A 19,915-nucleotide genomic window follows, 5' to 3' on the forward strand; every position below is an offset into this window, starting at 1 on the left:
CCGCACTCAGCCCATAACCCTCCACTCCTTTCCTGTCCATATACCTATCCAATTTTGCTTTAAGTGACAATACCGAACCTGCCTCTACCACTTCTACTGGAAGCTCATTCCACACAGCTACCACTCTCTGAGTAAAGAAATTCCCCCTCGTGTTACCCTTAAACTTTTGCCCCCTCTCAACTCATGTCCTCTTGTTTGAATTCCCTTACTCTCAATGGAAAATGCCTATCCACGTCAAATCTATCCCCCTCATAATTTTAAATACCTCTATCAAGTCCCCCCTCAACCTTCTACGCTCCAAAGAATAAAGACCTAACCTGTTCAACCTTTCCCTGTAACTTAGGTGCTGAAACCCTGGTAACATTCTAGTAAATCTTCTCTGTACTCTCTCTTCTTTTGCTGACATGAAGAAAAACATTGCTGTCATGACACCATGTTACTTAAACTCTATAGTTCCTTCCTGGAACCTGACTCATCATTAACAATCTCCTCAAACTCTTAATAAAGTACAGCACCTGGTGTGCCTTCTTTATGATTCCATCAACAATATGTGTCGAGGTCAATATCGATTCTCTGACCAGGTGCCCTCTGCTTTAAAGTGACTTTAGATTACCTTACAAGTGCCAGTTCACATTATCCTCTGCACTGCACTCCCTTGTAAATTAAAACCAATTCAGTGCTCCTGGATGATAATGAAACAAAGCTGAAGTCAGCTATTTTCATAACTTTTAAGGAAATCATGTGCTGAATATCAACAATAAATATTTTAAGTTGGGAAGGGGAGTGGATAGAAGTAGTGGCTGAAAATGAGTCATGACATTAAAATAGATCTGGGGAGTCCAGTAGAAATGCACAATATGCACAATACTGGCAGGAGGCAAGGAGAGGAAGACGTGGTTTGCTGGCTGATATCAAACGACCGTAAGATGGTTTCTAACCATACAGCATATTAATACAACATATTCCATATTCCCTCATTTATGAGTCACTCGATCACAGTAGTCGGATTGTTTGTGCATTTGTATTTACAGTTTCCACACAGCAAATTCAAATTAGCACATCGCAGGTCAAATTAGAGATTTATGTGTGCAATCAGAGCAGAAACAGGAGGACCACTGTATGTCAAACAGTTGGATTTTCTGAAGGTACTTATTAGAGGGCTACACAGAAAAACCTACTATATAAAGTGCTCACACATTAACATGCACAAAGGGACTATTTGCAGATCAATTTGTCTAGTTTTCCTTTATTAAATTCTAAAATTAACTCAAGCTCTTGTTTACAGTTCTGGTGCCCAGGGGAGGATACCTAGATTGGGATTAATCTTGCTGGGAGACATCGGTCATTCTCTCTCGTCTTCTCCCAGAAGATAAACAGGGAAAAATACATAAAGCAATTAAAACATGTTCCTAACATTAAACAGCAGTCTGAACATTTTACAGCAAGGACAGAAAACACCAAGAGGGATGAAAGAGAGGAATTTAGTGAGAAAAAGTGGGCAGAGGGGAGAAGCAAAATGTGTGTGTGTGTGTGTGTGTGTGTGTGTTTTTGTTTGTTTGTTTGTTTTTCAGGCTGAAAGATACAACTGTGTTCAATTTCAGAATTAGAATCAGGTTTAATATCACCAGCGTATGCCATGGACTTTGTTAACTTTGTGGCAACAGTACAATGCAGTACATAATAATAGAAAAATTTGTGAATTGTATATATAATAAATAGGTAGTGAGGTAGTGTTCATGGGTCCAATGTCCATTCAGAAACCTGATGGCAGAGGGGAAGAAGCTGAGCTTTCAGGCTCCTGTCCCTCTCATTGGTACCAAAGAGAACAAGGCGTGATTTGGGTGGAGGGGGTCCTTAATGAAGGATACTGTCTTTTTGATGCATCACTCCTTGAAGATGTCCTGTATGCTACAGAAGATAGTTGTCATGATCGAGAGTTTACAACTCTCATCAGCTAACTTCGATCCTGTGTAGTAGCAACCTCATTGCAGATGGTGATGCAGCCCGTCGGAATGCTCTCCACAGTACATCTGTAAACATTTGCACCTGCTTTTGGTAACATACCGAATCTTCCCAAATGCCTAATGAAATATAGCCGCTGTTGTGACTTCTTTGTAGCTGCATCGAGTTTCTTAAGCCAGCATTTCATAATTAGACAACAAAATGTAACTTTTAGGTGTGACTGACTCAGCAAAATGCGCTTGGGTTATAAAACAGAACATTTGGCATTGATAACACCATTATAAATGTTAATTTAACCAGTTTACATATCACTAAAATAAAAAAAATAAAACAGCCAGGAACCCTCAGCGGGTCAACCTGCATCTGTAGTGTGAAAAGCTATGAATCCGTAGGCCACAGAGCTGAAATGCAAAACCTGCTTTCCCTCAAAACAGATGTTTCCTGACCAGCTGAATATTTTCAACGTCAATCATTTGCTTGCCAGAAGACCTAAGTGATGCTTCAATATGTGTGGTAGAACCTAGCAGCAGTCAGTTGCACCGTAGCACAGCCACAAGACAATTTGCATTTTGTTATAATGTTGTGCGTACACCACAAACAAGACAACACAGCTCGATTTTATTTTACAAAGACTTTGATGTTAAGTAAACAAAATATTGTCCGAAACCTAAAGGATATCCACAACCACAATGGTCTTTCACCCCATAGGTATGCTAGTGTGAAAGTCCAGAGTTCAAGGCCTGGAGTTCAGGGTCCCATCATTAGCGAGTCTGGAATTCAAGGCCTGGTGTCCAGTTCCTGTCATTGACGAGTCCTACTGTCGATACCAAAGATCGAGGAAAGGTCATCCAGAACCCTGGAAGTTAAGGTCTGATGGTCTTTTATTTAACTCTTTTAGAGATACAGCACAGAACAGGCCCTTCAATCCACAGCACCTGGCAAACCACCAATTTAATCCTAGCCTAATCACGGGACAATTTACAAAGACCAATTAACCTACCAACCGAATTGTCTTTGGACTGCAGAAGGAAAACGTAGTTTACTAACCAAGTCCTCCCCAGGTCAGCGAGTCCCAGGATCGGTCGTCCGTGCAGGCAGGAGGCACAAACCCCATAGGTATACTAGTCTGCAAGTCTAGAGTTGAAAGCCTGGAGTCCAGGGTCCCATCACTGACGGGTCCTACTGTTGATACCAAAGATGGACTGGAGGGAAGGTCAGTTGGAAGTCTGGAAGTTGCGGTCTGATGGCCGAAGCTCTGGGTCTGCAAGTCCATCGGGGCAGTTGGACAACTGACGCCTGCAAGTCTGCGGGAGGCTGTAGGCCCCGAGGTAGCCTGTCCTGGGGGACAGAGGACTGTCCACATGTGCAAGTGGGTGGGTGAGTGATAGGGAGGAAATGGCTTCTTTGCAGTTGTTGTCGCTTCTGTTGTTCTGCTGACCATTCTGGGTATGCTATGCCGGAGTTGGCATGTGGGGCAACGCTTGCGGGCTGCCCCCAGCACATCCTTGGCTTGTGTTGGCTGTTAACACAAATGACGCATCCCATTGTTGGTCTGGTGTTCATGCAATAAATAATTGAATCTGGATCTAATTCGCTAGAAAGCGCAGAAGCTCCAAGGTTAATGGCAATTCTACTTAAAAACAAAATAAACTACAAAATGAACCAGTCCTGATGAAGGGCCTTGGCACAAAACATCAATTGTTTATTTCTCTCTAGAGATGCTGCCTGACCTGCTGAGTTCCTCCAGCATTTTGTGTGTGTGTTAGCAGAAGAGATTAGTTTATTTGGTCATTTGACTGCTAATTTAGTTGTGGGCCAGATGGTCTGGTGCTGTGCTGTACTGCTCCACATTCTCTGGCCTAAAAAGGGGCAGCGTGCCACAGGCCACACCGAGTATTCGCATAACCCATGAATGAGATAACACGAGGAAAGCTGCAGATGCTGGGAATTCAAACAACAGACACAAAGTGCTGGTGGAACACAGCAGGCCAGGCCTTTTCCGTATAGACGCTGCCTGGCCTGCTGTGTTCCATGAATGAGATGAAGGTTTTGCAGATCTACCCACGAATGGCGGTGCATCACCACATACCTTATCAGAGGAGGTGCGTCTGGCGTTATCTACGACGTCATTGATGGAGGAGCTCAGCTCCTGTGCAGTGAAAGAGTCTGAAATATTTGCAGCCATCTTAAGCAGCAAATGTTTAGTGGTTGATCCATCCCTGCTACCTCCTGAAATCCCCACTGTAGAATGCAGTGTTCGGCCATTTTAGCTCATGCAACTAGATACAAAGGAATGGTTGCCAGCACCGGATGCAGCAAAGGCCAAGGAAGAGGCCAACTTCCCAGTGCATTAAGACCCCTCTTAATAAGCTTCCCTGATAACAATTTAAGGATATGAAATGCATCAAGAAAGTGCAGACTGCTGTGGACCCAGCTCACACATTACAAAACAAAAACAATCTCGCCGCCATTTCTCACTGCCTTGGAAAAGCAGCCAAAAGGTAGCCAAAAATCAATCACTCAACCCCACCTCCCTCCTCCCATTAGGCAGAAAACACAGAATGCTTACCACCAAGCTTACAGTGAGCTTCTATCCCGCTGTTATCAGCACCTTGAACAGACCTCTCCTATGCTAAAAAAATGAGAGAGTTTGATGGTTCTGGGCCTGTACTCACTGGAAGTTAGAAGAAGTGGGGAAGGTGGTATCTCACTGAAACCTATCGAGTAAAAGACCTCAATAGAGTGGACAAGCAGAGGATGCTTCCTATAGTGGGGGGAGTCTAGAACCAGAGGGGCACAGCCTCAGAATAAAGGGATATCTCTTTAGAATAGAGGAGAGGGTTTTTATTTTTATTTAGCCAGAGGGTGGTGAGTCTGTGTAATTCATTGCCACACACGGCTGTGGACACCAAGTGATTGAGTATACTTCAAGCTGAGGCTAATAGGTTCTTGATTTGTAAGGGCATCTAAGTTTATGGGAAGAAGGCAGGACAATTAGATTGAGAGGGGCAATAAATCAGCCACGGTGGAATGGTGGAGCAGACTCAATGGGCCAAAAGGCCTAATTCTGTTCCTTCTGTCTCATGATCCAATGATCTGTAAATTGCAGTTCATCCAAATCGTATGATGTTTTTATTGTGACATATTTCACTGTATGTTTCAAAGTACATGTAATAAATAAAGAAAGCTAATCTAAATCTATTTTGAGGGATGTGAAGTTTCAAGATCATACAACATAGAACAGTACAGCAAAGGAACAGGCCCATAATGTTGTGCCAAACCAACTAAATTGGTAATCAATTGATCAAATAAACTACCACTTTCGGCCTACACAATGCCCATATCCTTTCATTTCTGTTACATTCATCTAAACATCTCTTAAAGTCTCTAATGTTTCTGTCTCTACCACCATCAGGCAATGCGGTCCAGGCACTCACCACTGTGTGTAAAAACCCTGAAACTGCGTACAAAAGGTTGCCACCCTTTAACTCATTGGCATGTTACAGTAAACATACTTCACGATCGTACACAATCCCATTTCCTTTTCCAGTTTCTGATTTTTTTTTTAAACTGGCGTTTTTATTGAAGAAATCATTCAGTGCACTCATGTTGTTGTCACTGAGCAAAGAATTGCACAGCACCAGAATTTTCCGCACACCGGTCATTGCAAATTACAGGGATCATTGTTGTCCAGCTTCTGCTCTCTAATCCAAGCTGTGTCCTGGTAATCCTCTTCTGCACCCTTTCCAAAGTCTCAAAATTGCTTGTTTTTTTTCCTGGAGCCAAGCAAAACTGGTTCATTTGACAACGCAAAATTTGTGAACAAATATTCAGTTTTAGAGTTGTAGCTGACTGGAATGCATAGATTAGAAATGAAGAGCAGCTTTCCTCGATTATACAAGTTTGAACAACTGCATTAGACATCCTCAGGCCAGAATCGCCATTGGTGCCATGAACCATACATCACTAGTCTGTTATCCTTTTGCAATACTTACCTAATTTTTGAAATACAGCAGATTCCGGTTAATTGTGACACAGCAGCACCAGTACATTTTGGCCCAGTAAAGCAGCTGTCACAATTAGCCAAAGCTTCATGGAAATAGTTAAAGAGGTATAAAAGAGACAAACTACCATTTAACTGAGTAACACATTATGTATTTAAATGAAATACAGAACAAATTAGAACACTACCAACACTACTAAACTGTGTATTAGTCATTAATTGTTATCGATAGAGGTAGTCATCCAGTGTACACTGCCATGTTCTTTTGACTGACTGTAAATGAACAAAACCAATGCAGACACCTAGTGCAGATAATGGACTGTCTTCATTAGCTGCATCCTGCAAGCCTTTGTTTTCATTGTAACATTCTATACCTTCAAATTTTTCATAGTTCCTAACTTACTGAAATGGCGTAATTGCTTCATTTTCACTCCTAGCTGTTTCTGGCATCTCCAAGCTTGAATGCTTGAAACCACAGTGAGCAAGACAGTTCTGAATTGTCTTAGTGCTTTTTACTTGCTAACTATCAGTAACAAAAATCACTACTTTATGAACACAAACACAAGCAACTAAACCTATTTAACAACTAATAAGTTGATGTACACCATAGAGTCTGACCACCACACAACTGCACGGGACTGATGGAGTTAGAAACTGTTCAGCAACAGGCTTTTGTCCTAATTAAGTGCCATGGTATCCTAAATAAACAAAGGGAATCTCAACTATTTTCTCAGTTTTTGTTCTTTTGTCCCTAATAAAGGCCTGCCTCGATTTACTAATGGCCAAATTAACCAGAATCTACTGTATATATTTCTTTCAGTAATTTATAGCATATTTACTTCAAAGTAAATTTATTATCAATGTACGTATACAGTACATCATCACATACAACCCTGCAATTCATTTTCGTGGGCATACACAATAAGCCCAAGAAACACATTAGAATTAATGAAAGACTGTGCCCAGAATAGACAAAAGATAAAAAAAATAAACAAACAAACAATAAACATTGAGGACATGAGAGCAAGAGTCTTTGAGAAGTGAGTCAATAAGCTGTAGGAACAGTTCTGTGATTGGCAGCGTGAAGTTATCCACTCTGGTACAGGAGCCTGATTGGGTAATATCTGTTGGGTAATAACTGTTCCTAAACAAGTGGTGTGGCTTCTAAAACTCCTGTACCTCCTTCACGATGGCAACAGTGAGAAGAGAGCATGGCTTGGATGGTGGGAGTCCTTGATGATGGATGCTGCTTTCCAGAGACAGCACTCTTAATCCATGTGCTCAATGGAGGGTCTATTGAACTCACTCTCTTGCTACAATGAAGAAACATATTATATGATCCAAGCTGTCACCTTCAACGGACTGGGGAGTTGAAAAATCAAGAAACTTTGCACATGAAGTTCGGTGTCTGAGAGATAGAGCTACAGCATCTTTCTGGTTTATGGACCATAGTCTCCGCCCGTGAGGTCTTTCTGACATTGCGTGAGAGGTTAATGTGGCACCACTTTACCAGGTTTTCATTCTTCCTCTGGTATGTTGATCTGTCACCACCTTTGATTTGGCCAACCACAGAGGCGTCGTCAACAAACTTGAATACAGCACTGGAGCTATGCTTTGGCGCACAGTCATAAGTGTGAAGTGAGTGGAGAAGGCACACAGCTTTGTGGTGTGCCTATACTGATGAAGATTATGGGAGAGATGTTCTGCCAGTCCAACTGGCAACAACGTTGTTGGGGTCTGCAAGTGAAGAAATCCAAGATCTAATTGCACTAGGAGTTATTTAGGCCAAAATCTAGGAGCTAATTGATTTGTTTTGAGGGAATGATGGAATTGAATGCTGAGCAGTAGTCAATAAAGAGAATTCTGTTGTATGCACTTTAACTGTCTGGATGTTGCAGCGTTGAGTGAAGAGCCAATGAAACATCATTTGCTGTGGACCTGTTTCGCTGGTAGGCAAATTAGAGTGGATCTAAGTCACATCTCAGTCAGGAGTTGATATGTTTCATCACAGTAGATCACGATAGTCATTGAGGCAGGTTATCACATTCTTCTTAGGCATCAATATAACTGAAGTCTGCTTGAAGCACGTGGGCACTACAAACTGCTGAAGCGAGAGGTTAAAGATATCAGTGAACCCACCGACCACTTGAGCAGCACGGGACTTCAGTACTCGGCTAGGTAACCCTGTCTGGGCTCGATGCTTTCCATGGGTTCACCCTTGTGAAGGATGCTCTCATGCCAACCTCAGGGACAGAAATCACAGAGTCATCGGGGGTTGTGGGTGTCTGTGAAGTTTCCTCCATGTTTTGACAGTTAAAGCGATGTGTTGAGCTCATCTGGGAGCGAAGCCTTGTTGTCACCTATGCCACTGGGTTTCACGTTATAAGAGGTGATAGCATTCAAGCCCCGTCACAGCTGTCGAATAGCCTTGGTCTGGAATTGCCACCTCACAAGTGAGATGGCTTTCTGGAGATCATACCTGGACCTCTTGTATCTTACTTAGTCTCCAAACCTAAATGACTCAGATATGGCCCTTTGCAGATTGTCGTTCTCGTGATTCATCCAGGGCCTCTGGTTGGGAAGACTGAAGCGTTTTGCTGTTTATGTATTGCACTGTACTGCTGCTGCAAATCAACAAACTTTGCAATGTACACCCAGTGGCCCCATTTTTCGATGTCTTCTGTACCTAGTCTCCTGCTGGTGGAGCCCATCCACTTCACTGTTCAATGTGTTGTACTCTCAGAGATGCCCTACAGTGTACACTAAGGTTCAAAGTAAATTTATTATTAAAATACACAAATTGCAACACATACAAACTTGAAATTCATTTTCCTGTGGGCATACTCTGTGCTGTTGTAACGCTTGATTATTTGAGTTACTGTCATCTTCCTGTCAGCTTGAACTATTCTGGCCGTTCCCCTCTGACTTCTCTCATTAACAATGTGGTTTCGCCCACAGAACTGCTACTCACTGGATTTTTTTTTGTTTCTTGTACCATTCTCTGTAAACTCTAGAGACTGTTATACATGGAGATCAGCAGTTTCTGAGATACTCAAATCACTCCATCTGGCAACGACAATCATTCCACGGTCTGAATCACCTCCGTCGCATTTCTTCCCCATTCTGATGTTTGGTCTGAACAACAATTGAACTTTTTGACCATGTCTGCATGCTTTTATGCAATGGGTTACTGACACATGATTGGCTGATTAGATACTTTCATTAACCAGCAGGTGTACCAGTGTACCTAATAAAGTGGCCATTGAGTGTATATCCATGAATGAGAGTTGTCGCCACATAATTGGCTGATTGGATACATATATACATAAATATATATCTTTCTCATCTTTTGTTATACATTAAATAAATACCCTGTAGTAACTTCGAGGTGTTTTTTCTCCGTCATTGATTCAAGTTCTCAAAACCTGCTTATTTCCTGTTACAGGAAGGTTGCTGCACCAGGTATTACCAAGTCATACTTCAAGGAGGAGCCGGAGGTGAGAGGAGCATTCTATCACCTGGAATAAGTGAGTTCTTCAAAGGAAAATTAAACTAGTGCAGGATATTGCAGTAATGTTATATATAAAATAATTAGACCCAAAGTCTGTCCGATCATCAAAAAAAGAGAAAAGCTTCCTACAGAAATACAATTCAGATGCCACCAAAATTTTTCGGAATAAAAATAGTTTAATGTTCATTCTAAATCTGTCTCAGGCACTTTTAGAGGAAGAGAGTTATGTGATGCCTTCAAATTCGTGTCGGCTTCATCATTTGAATTCTGGTTTCATCGACGTCAATCGACTAATTTTCAAATGAAACCACACATCCCACAACAACCCAGACTCAGCAGGAAAACATGCACAAGGCTATTCGACTGCTACATGCTGTCATGAAGAGTGCACCACACAAAGTACCAGCAGTTTCTCATGCAGCTACGAGATCCAGCTAAATGAAGCAGTTCAAAAGCCAATTAGTCTGTTTCCAGTATCAGGTATGGTGGTCATTTGTAATGTTGTATCAAAGGCATCAAACTATATTTGACTGTAACTTACCTAGGTGTCAGAATAGTTATTTCATAGGCTACCTTCTCAATGTTTAGCAAGGGGAAAAAGCCATCTAAAATTGTATAAAATACTTGAATATCCCAAGTGAGACCTGACACCCAAAATGTTGACTCTTTATTCCGATACTGCACGACTTGCAGAGTTCCTCCAGCTTTTCGTGTTTGTTACTCTAGATTTCCAGTATCTGCAGAATCTCCCGGCATCCATTTGATTCCGTCTATCGTACATTGTTTTCAGCCAATGGTTAAAGAAAATTTTCCCTGTTTACACCAAAGCAAAAACATCATTTTCTTCAAAAATGTAAAGCAAATACAGTCAGTAAAGAGAGAAAAAATACTGCTGCATTAAATTTCAAATGTTGTCTCATTTTCATTCTTATGGCAAAAACACAAAAGAGCTAAAAGATCATCAGTCTTCCTGTGATAGATCCGAAACACAGTCTTGCAGACTGCAAGTGCTGTTGAAAAATTCCATGTTTACCTAGTTGAGTAATTTTTTCTCTTACAAGTATTTAAATACAAATGTTTACAGTATTGTGGCAATGCCGAGTCCTGATGAAGGGTCTCGGCCCGAAACGACGACTGTTTATTCTCATTCATAGATGCTGCCCGACCTTCTGAGCTCCTCCAGCACATTGTGTGTGTTACTGTAATGCTGAGCTCCTGCAGAATTCTGTATGTCTTAATGTATTACTACATGAAGAGAAGTGTTTCATTGTTGGAAACAGTTCTGGCTGATGTGTAGAAACTGAAGAAAATTGATAAGCAAGAAGTACAAAGATAGCCATGGCCTGAATCGCTCATTTGAGAAAACTTGTTTTAAAGGAAATCCTGTTCTTATCAGAACAGAAATTTATCAGTGCTTGAAGGATCACATTTCAAAAATGTATGTTTCTTTATGAGGCAGGAAAATTATGCAAGCCTGTCATTGCATAATTTGCAAAGCTGTGACTCCCAATGACAGGTGCAAACAACAACTGGACACTGGCAAATTCCTTTTGTTTTGCATGCAGTTCCATTTTTTACTTCATTTTTACTAACACTATTCTACTTCCAAAAGCCTAGCTTCACCCACAAGATGATGGACAAAATGGTTGGCACGATACTATTGGGGCAAAGTGCTGTGACCCCAAACCACCCTTCAAGAGCATTAGCTCTTGCCACACCATTTACTCCATGATCATGAAACATTTCAACAAGCCATTTTCTCTTCCACACTTCTGCTGCAACCACAAAATCTTCCTGCTTCCACACTTCTGCTGCAACCACAGAATATTTATTTGAAGCCTGCTCTGCTTCACTTGTACCCTCAGTATCGGAAGAGCTGTGATCTCATTGTTGATTTCTGATTCACTGACTTCCTTTTATAGAAGTGAACGTTTAAAGGTCTCTCAGTGCACCTTCGGCATTGGAGAGGAAAGAGAGCTCCTGAAAGCCAGCTCGAAACAGTCAGAGTCTGACTGCACTGCGGAGCATTCTCTGACACAGAAGAAGAGTGCAGTGATCCACGTGCCCGAGATTACAATGACGGCTTCAGGCATGAACACCGACTTGCAACGTTGAAGGCTCTGCTTGTACAGACGAGCTTCCTGACAATCGCGTGCGGAAGGTAAGTTAAGTTTGCCCTTCAGAGGCGTTAAACTTTGGAAAGAAAATCTCTGTAACTCATGTTTCTGGTAAACTGAAACAAGACAACCGATAATAAAGACAGTGAGTAATGGGGGAATTTCAAGGGAGATTGAAAACAGGAAATGTAGTGTGCTTTGCTTGGCAATGAAATTTTAAAATTTTAAATGATTCAGATTTAAGATTGCTTAATGTCATTTTCGGTATACAAGTGTAAAGAAGGAAATAATTGTTACTCCAAAGCTGATCAGACACTAAGAAAAATCACAATAAGATAAAAAACACAATAACTTTTTTGAAACAATAAATATAAATACATAAAATAACTTATATACATAGATGATTGTATGTCCATAAAGAAACGCTAAGCACAGGAATGTCTGTGATGGGAAATAATAAAGTAGTAATGGTTGGAGGTGTGAAGGGGTGGGTTAGTGGATGGAGTCTTACTGCTTGGGGAAAGTAACTGTTTTGTGTCTGATGGCCCAGGCATGGATCCTATGTAGCTTCGTCCCTGATGGATGGGACAAACAGTCTACGAGCAGGGAGGGTGGGTTCCTTCATGATGTTACTGGCCCTTTTCCGGCACCTTTCTGAATATATATCCTTGACGGCTGGTAGGCTAATGCCAGTAAACTGTCGGGCAGTTTTGACAATCGGGTGTAGACCCTCCTGTCCACCTCAGCGCAGTTTCCATACCGCGCAGCGATGCAGCTTGTTAGGATCCTCTCTACTGCGCACATACAGAATGATGTGAGAATAGATGTGCACAGTCCAACTCTCTTCAGCCTCCTTAGGAAGGAGAGGCATTGGTGAGCTTTCCTGATTGTGTGAAAATGTTAATAACATAGCACTGAATTGCAGGAGATCCATTTATTTGACCTTTACAACCTGTTTCTACTTAATAAATAAATATTAAATACTCTATTTTGATTATTTTTTAAAGAGTGACTAATCCTGGTGTAAATTAAGCAGCTTCAAAATCCTAGCACATTGCTCTGTTGAACTGGTCATTTATTCAGAAGTGGGTCTGAATGCTAAGAAAGAAAGAAAAGATGTCCAAAAGGGAAACTATGGACCACTTAGGATGAGATTGGTAAAAAAAAAAAGAGGAAATTACTCATTAAGGAAGTGGTAACACTCTTCTTAAAAAATAAAAACAGGAATGTGCAGCAGTAACATGGATACGTGTAAAGGAGACCCTCTTTGACAGTTGTTTGAGAGCTTTTTGAGGTTTACACCAGCAGAACAGATAAAGGTAAATAGCTGATGAGGTGTAAGTGAATGGACAAGTATAATAAACCATCAATGAAGGAAGTTAACAAATTTCCATAAGTTAACCAATTTCACGACACATGCGGGTGATAATAACCCTGATTCTAAAAGGCAGAGCAGAATCGATGGGCTGAATGGCTTAATTCTGCTTCTCTGTCTTATGGACATGAGCGGACAACGAGAGCAAAGTCAACCGCACCCCCCCACCCCCACCACTCTCAGGGTAGTGGTGAATCTTTGGAATTCATCGAGCAATAATGCTCTGGAGGCTTCAAAGTTTAAAGTACATTTACTATCAAAGTATGTGCACAGTACACAATGTTGAAATTCATCTTCCCCACAGACGATCACGAAACAAAGAAGAACCATGGAACCAACCCGTTCAAAGAAAAACAACCAAATCCCCTCCACTCCCCCACGCACAAAAAATTGCTCTAATGACAACGAAAGAAATGAGTGAAAACACATAATATTAAACACAAAAGGCATATGTCAGTACAGTTTAACCCAGAGTTCATTATCTGCAGGCTGTTCTGATTCAAAAATCCCCAAAAAAGAGGCTTAGTTACTCCTTATATTTAAGGCAGAGAGGGACAGATATTTAGATAGTATGAAGTGGCAGGATATGAAGGCAGGAAAGTACCGTGCATTTAAAAGATAAAGCCAAACTTACTGAATGGCAAAATCAGGCACAAGGAGCTGATTCCTGATTCTACTATAAATATAGCAAGCATGACATGATGAAGCTTAAGAAGGCATTGGCCTGACCACACTTGGGAGTATTGTGAGAAATTTCGGGTCCCTTATCTAAGAAAGGATGAGGGGGTTTTGGAGAACGACCAGAGGAGGTTCACGAGAACGATCCCAGGAATGAAAGGGTTTACGCATGAAGAAGGGTTGATGGCTCTGGGCCTGGGCTCACTGGAATTTAGAAGAATGAAGGGGGAATTAGAAGTACAGAGATGAGGAGGAATTTCTTAAGCCAGAGGGTGTTGCATCTGTGGAATTTATTGCCACAGACGGCTGTGAAGGGCAATTCATTGGGTATCTTTAAAAGGAGGTTGATAGGTTCTTGACTAGAAAGGGTGTCAAAGGATCTGAGGGAGAAGGCAGGAGAATGGGGTTGAGAGGGATAAAAAAATCAGCCATGAGCAGATATGATGGGCTGAATGGTCTAATTCTGCTCTTGTGTCTTATGGTCTTACGGTCTAGTGGAAGGGGGAAGCGTACAGTTAATGGCAGGACCCTTAACAGCACTAAGAAATCTTAGTGTCCAAATCTATAAGCCATTGAAACTGGTCATGCACATAAAGAAAGTTGTAAAGGTGTGTGCCATGCCTTCCTACACTTGTGGCACCAAGCATAAGAGTAAGCAAGTCTATTTGCAGTTACTGAAAATGTGGTTCTCCTTGCACTTGGGAGTTATGTGCAATTCTGGTTGCCCAATTACAGCAAGAATGTGGAGGCTTCGGAATGAGTGTGGAGGCAGTTCAGCAGGATGGTGCCAGGATTAGAGTACAGGGACTGTAAAAGGGGGTTGAACAAACTGATGTTATTATACCTGGAGCATCGCAGACGCAGGGGAGACCTGATGAAAGTGTACAAGTTATGGGAGGCACAGATTGGGTAGACAGTCAGAATCCTCCCCAGGATAACCTCCGGACGACAAGCATTTAAGGTGACAGAGGGAAAGTTTAAAGGAGATGTGCAGGCTAAGTGCTTTTTTAAATGGGCTGCCAAGGGTAACAGTGAGAGCTGATGTGAATGAGCCTGTTGGATATGCACATGAATATGAAGGGAATGAATGGATTGGGATTGCATTCAGGTAGAAGACCATGAGACCATAAGATTTAGGAGCACACAATTAGGCCATTTGGCCTATCGAATCTGCTCTGCCATTCCATCATGCTTGATCTAAGTTTCCTCTCGGCCTCAGTCTCCTGCCTTCTCCCTGTATCCCTTCATGCCCTGAACAATCAAGAATATACCAACCTCTGCCTTAACTACACATAAAGACAGCCTGCACAGCTGCCTGTGGCAAAGAATTCCACAGATTCACCACTCTCTAGCTAAAGAAATTTCTCCTTATCTCCGTTCTAAAAGGACACCTCTCTATTCTGAGGCTATGCCCTCTAGTCCGAGGCTTCCCGACCACAGGAAACATCCTCTCCACATTCAATCTATCAAGGCCTTTCACCATTCAATTGGCTTCAATGAGGTCACCCCCTCATTCTTCTGAATTCTAGTGAAGTGCTCTTCATATGGTACACCATCAATCCAGGAATCATTTTTGTGAACCTCCTCTGAACCTCTGCCAGTTTCAGTGCATTGTTTCGAAGATAAGGCGCCCAAAACTGCTCACAATACTCCAAGTGATGCCTCGCCAGTGCTTTATAAAGTTACATCCTTGCTTTCATATTCTAGTCCTCTTCAAATGAATGCTAACATCACACTCGCCTTGTTCAGTGCAGACTCAACCTGTAAATTAACTTTTAGGGAATCCTGCATAGGAACTCCCAAGTCACTTGGCAACTCAGTTTTTTTTTCTGTATTTTCTCTCCATTAGTCAACCCTTTCATTTTTTCCTTCATAGCGCATGACCATACACTTCCTGAGCACTGCAAGCCAACTCCCATTTCTTAGCCCATTCTCTTCAACTGCAGCCTCTCTACTTCCTCAAAACTACCTGCCCCTCCACCTATCTTCATGTCGTCTGCAAACTTTGCAACAAAGCCATCAAATCTGTCATGCAAATCATTGACATATAACGTAAAAAGAATTGGTCCCAAGGCATTTAGTTTAATTTGACACTGCATTTGCCACTGACCTTGCAGGCCAACAGCCTAAGCTCTTTTTCAGTTATAACCACTACTGCACCCCAAGGCAAGGGTTGCAACTCCAAACCAGCAAGGGGCTGCCCCATCCAGGTAATAGCTTAGAAACTGGTTTAGAAACGTCTATATTTTTTTCTTTACAAGTTCCCAAATTAAATCAAAAATGTAATAGTTGCCCTTAATGCTTCTTCAGAATCATTCACATCATAATTCTCAAGGTTCACTCCCACCTTTGGGTTTTGGACCTCATGAGATCTCTCCTGCACAGATCTCCTGATCAGATGCCAACATCTTTGACTTGAATAAAGGAATACAAGAAAATAATTTCCGGTGTTTCTTTTCTTGTTTCAGATCTAAAGCTGGGCTTCACTTTTCTGTTTGAAAAGTATACAATGAGTACTAAATCATCGAATGCCTCTGCTACCCAATGCACAGTGAACCACAACATGGAACCGTTCACTTATTTCTATTACTTAATTTTCCTGATTGGCATTATTGGGAGTTGCATAGCACTTTGGGCTTTTATCAAACAGAGGCAATCCAAAAAAACCCTTAATATCTACCTCATTAACCTTCTGACTGCCGATTTTCTGTTAAGTTTGGCTCTCCCTTTCAAAATAGCTGTCGACTTAGGCATTGCTCCATGGGGTATGAAGATCTTCCACTGCCAGGTAACGGCATGTCTCATGTACATTAATATGTACGCATCAATTATATTTCTTGGTTTTGTGAGCATAGATCGGTATGTTCATCTCTCCGGTAGCATAAGATTCCAGCAGATACAGAAACCAGGTTTTGCAAAAATGATATCTGTAGTTATATGGACAATGGTGTTGTTATTGATGATACCAAACATGGCAATCCCTATCAAACGCATACCTCCGAAGCCTAGACTGAAGTGCGCGGAGATCAAACAGATAATGGGACTAAACTGGCACGTCTTCACCAACTTTATCTGCATTGCCATATTCATGAATGTTTCTGCTGTGCTCTTGACCTCAAACTTTCTCCTGGTGAAAAAGCTCCACCGGATCAAGGACAAAGAAGCACAGAATGACGTGAAGCAAACACTGAGGCACATTTTGATACTGACTGGCATCTACATCATTTGTTTCGTGCCGTATCACATTATTCGGACTCCGTACACTCTCAGTCAGTACAAGCCAAAAGAAGACTGCAGTCTACAAAGATCACTGTTCCTGGCCAAGGAAGCAACCTTTCTTTTGGCAGTTCTCAACCTTTGCTTTGATCCCATTTTGTACTTCTGCCTCTGTAAATCATTCCGATTAAAAATCACAGAAACTTTTGGAAGAGAAGAGACGAGGTGCAAGGCAAAACGTGAGGCTGAAGGGAGGACTGCGGAGAACTCAGTTTAGCTAAACCAGATGTTACCAGCTATATATCTGACTATTTTGATTTGAATGCTTCAAAGTGCGTAAATACATTGGATCTATGAGGGAATTGTAAACTGTGATAAGAGATAAAAAAATTTCGTCATTAAGGAAGTCTAGTTCATGCACATACACTCAGAGGCCACTTTATTTTTAGGTACACCTGCTCATTAGTGTAAATACCTAATCAGCCAATCACTGGCAGCAACTCAATGCATAAAAGCATGCAGCCATGGTCAAGGGGTTCAGTTGTTGTTCAGACCAAACATCGGAATGGGGAAGAAATGTGAGCTAAGGGACTGACTGTGAAATGATTGCTCATGCCAGATGGGGTGGTTTGAGTATCTCACAAACTGCTGATCTCCTGGGATTCTCATCCACAACAGAGTTTACAGAGAATGGTGCAAAAAAACACAACAAATCAGGGGGAAAATACCCCATGAACCATGGCTCTGTAGGTGAAAATACATGGTTAATGAGAGAAATCAGACGAGAATGGCCAGACTGGTTCAAGTTGACAGAAAGGCGACAGTAACTCAAATAACTTCACGAAACAACAGTGATGTTCAGAAGAGCATCTCTGAACACACACTTTTCAAATCTTGAACTGGATGGGCTACAGCAGGAGACGAGCACAATCATACCTTCTATCAAGTACAGTAGGGACCTTGTGTAATAATGTGGCCACAGGGTATATGTAGCAAAGTGTTTTTGCATTTATGTGTATATAGTGCTGAAATTATATTGCATATTTTATATTATTTAATTAAACTAGCATTTTATCTCAATTAGAAAAATGATTATAAACAAAGCCTTGTTTTATTTTCTACATAAATTGATATTCTCCCCTTTGATATTATCTAAAGAGCATCTGTCATACTTTACTGCAGTATCTCACATACTCCTAATGTCCTAGGCCATTCAGCCCATTAAACCTATGCTGGCTAGAAGCAAAGCAAGTTAACTAGTCAAATTGCCCCTTGTACTTTTCCCCTGTTGGTCTGCAATATGCTCCCTCACACACAACCATTAACTTCAAAGGGCAAATGCACATTAGTCAGTTAAACTGAAAGTGCTTCTTGAGAAGTGGGAGGCAATCCGCAGAGAAAACTTCCAAACTTCACAGAGACAGCACCCAAGGTCAGAAACGAACCCAGTTCCATGGACCTGTGAGGCAGCAGCACTTGCTGCTTTATCATTCTGTTCTTCAATATGCAGGTTATTAGCATATCATGAATGCTTTAGCAAGACTCTTGACCTTCAACTTCCTTGTACAGAGACACGAATGGGTAGATGGCACTAGTGATTGGAAATAAGTGGTCAAAGTACAAAATACCTCAGTCAAAAGACTCTCCTTGAGAGAGTAAAAAAATTGTCACTGAACCATTGCCTCTGGGGCACATATCTAAAGGAATCAATGGGCACTTTACTTGAAGTGACACATTAGGGAGTTTTCCATGGTCTGGTCTCACGATCGACACCCCAAAGATACTGAGGCCTTGGTTCTACTGATAATCTCACAAGTGTAGCAGCCTGATCTCAAGTGCAAACAGATGTCCACACAGCCTGTCCTGACCTCATGCACACACACAGTCACAGCCTGTTTCACTCTCCTTAGCAACGTCTGATTAACAAGCTGCTAAGAGCAAGATTCAAGGTTGCTTAACATCATTTCCATTACTCAAGTGTTAAGGAAGAATGAAGAAATTGCTACTCTAGATCCAATGCAGCAGAAAAATACACAATAAGATAAAGAACACAATAATGACGGAAACACAAAAAAATACAAATGCATATCCGTAGAGTGACGCAAGGCACAGGAGTCTCTGTACATAAGGTGACTGAGGCAGGAGCTGATAAAGTAGTGGTGGGTGGGGGTATGGTGGGATGAGCTAATGAATGGCGATGCTGGTCAGCCTTACGGCTTGGGGTAAGCAACTGTCTGTGACTCTGCGATCTTGACACGGATGCTACGTCCCTAACAGTCCATGGGCAGGGTGGTTGGGATCCTTCATGATGTTTCTGGCCCTTTGCCGACACCTTTCTATATGTATGTCCATGATGACGGGGAGGCTGGTGCCACTGACGTGTTGGACAATTTTGACTACCTGTTACAGAGCCTTCCTGCCTGCCGCAGTCCAGTTTCTGTGATGCAGTATGTTAGGATGCTCTCTACTGCACATCTACTGCACATTTACACCAGGAAGTAGAAATTTATCTTCCAAGCTCTGGAGGACAATCGAATTAGGTCATTCAGCCCATTGACTCAGCCCTGCCATCTAATCATGGTTTATTTATTGTCCTTCTCAACCCTGTTCCCTTGCCTTCTCCCCGTAACCTTTGATACCCCTACTTAATCAAGACCCTATCAATCTCTGCTTTAAATATAGCCAATGAATTGGCCCCGGCAGCATCTGTATCCCCCTCAACTCTGTTCTAAAGGAACGCCCTTCTATTCTGAGGCTATGTCCTCTGGTCCTAGACGCTCACACTATTGGAAATATCCTCCCCACATCCTCTCTATGTAGGTCTTTCAAAATCAGTGAGATTATTAATTGTTAAATTACGGTAATCCATCTATGTAAAAGCACTTGCTTCAAGAAAACACGCTGGTGAAATTAACTAAAATGCCTGGATAAAGAAATTCAGTTGCAAAAAAGGTCAAATGAGAGGGGTTGTGCTCCAGGTAATAGCTATAATCGGTACATTGTGACCCCTGGTTATGAACATGCCTGTGTGAATGTTCTTCAGGAGTGTTCTC

General features: G+C 41.7%; 2 protein-coding genes across 2 annotated transcripts in view; one reads left to right on the plus strand and one right to left on the minus strand.

The window, feature by feature from the left end:
- The window catches only part of LOC132406765 (mediator of RNA polymerase II transcription subunit 12-like protein), a 689,991-nt gene that overhangs the window by 431,455 nt on the left and 238,621 nt on the right, over positions 1-19,915 (minus strand). The gene's annotated exons all lie outside the window — the stretch shown is intronic.
- Positions 11,450-17,945, plus strand: gpr171 (G protein-coupled receptor 171). The gene is made up of 2 exons (XM_059992845.1): positions 11,450-11,637; positions 16,115-17,945. Exon 2 carries the CDS (start codon positions 16,156-16,158, stop codon positions 17,137-17,139), a length of 984 nt encoding a protein of 327 aa, XP_059848828.1. The 5' UTR covers positions 11,450-11,637; positions 16,115-16,155; the 3' UTR covers positions 17,140-17,945.

Source organism: Hypanus sabinus, chromosome 2 (genome assembly GCF_030144855.1).
Source record: "Hypanus sabinus isolate sHypSab1 chromosome 2, sHypSab1.hap1, whole genome shotgun sequence".
Taxonomy (NCBI): domain Eukaryota; kingdom Metazoa; phylum Chordata; class Chondrichthyes; order Myliobatiformes; family Dasyatidae; genus Hypanus; species Hypanus sabinus.

Excerpts from the sequence above, each read along its gene's own strand:
- gpr171 (XM_059992845.1), top strand. The coding sequence starts at position 16,156 with ATGAGTACTAAATCATCGAATGCCTCTGCTACCCAATGCACAGTGAAC.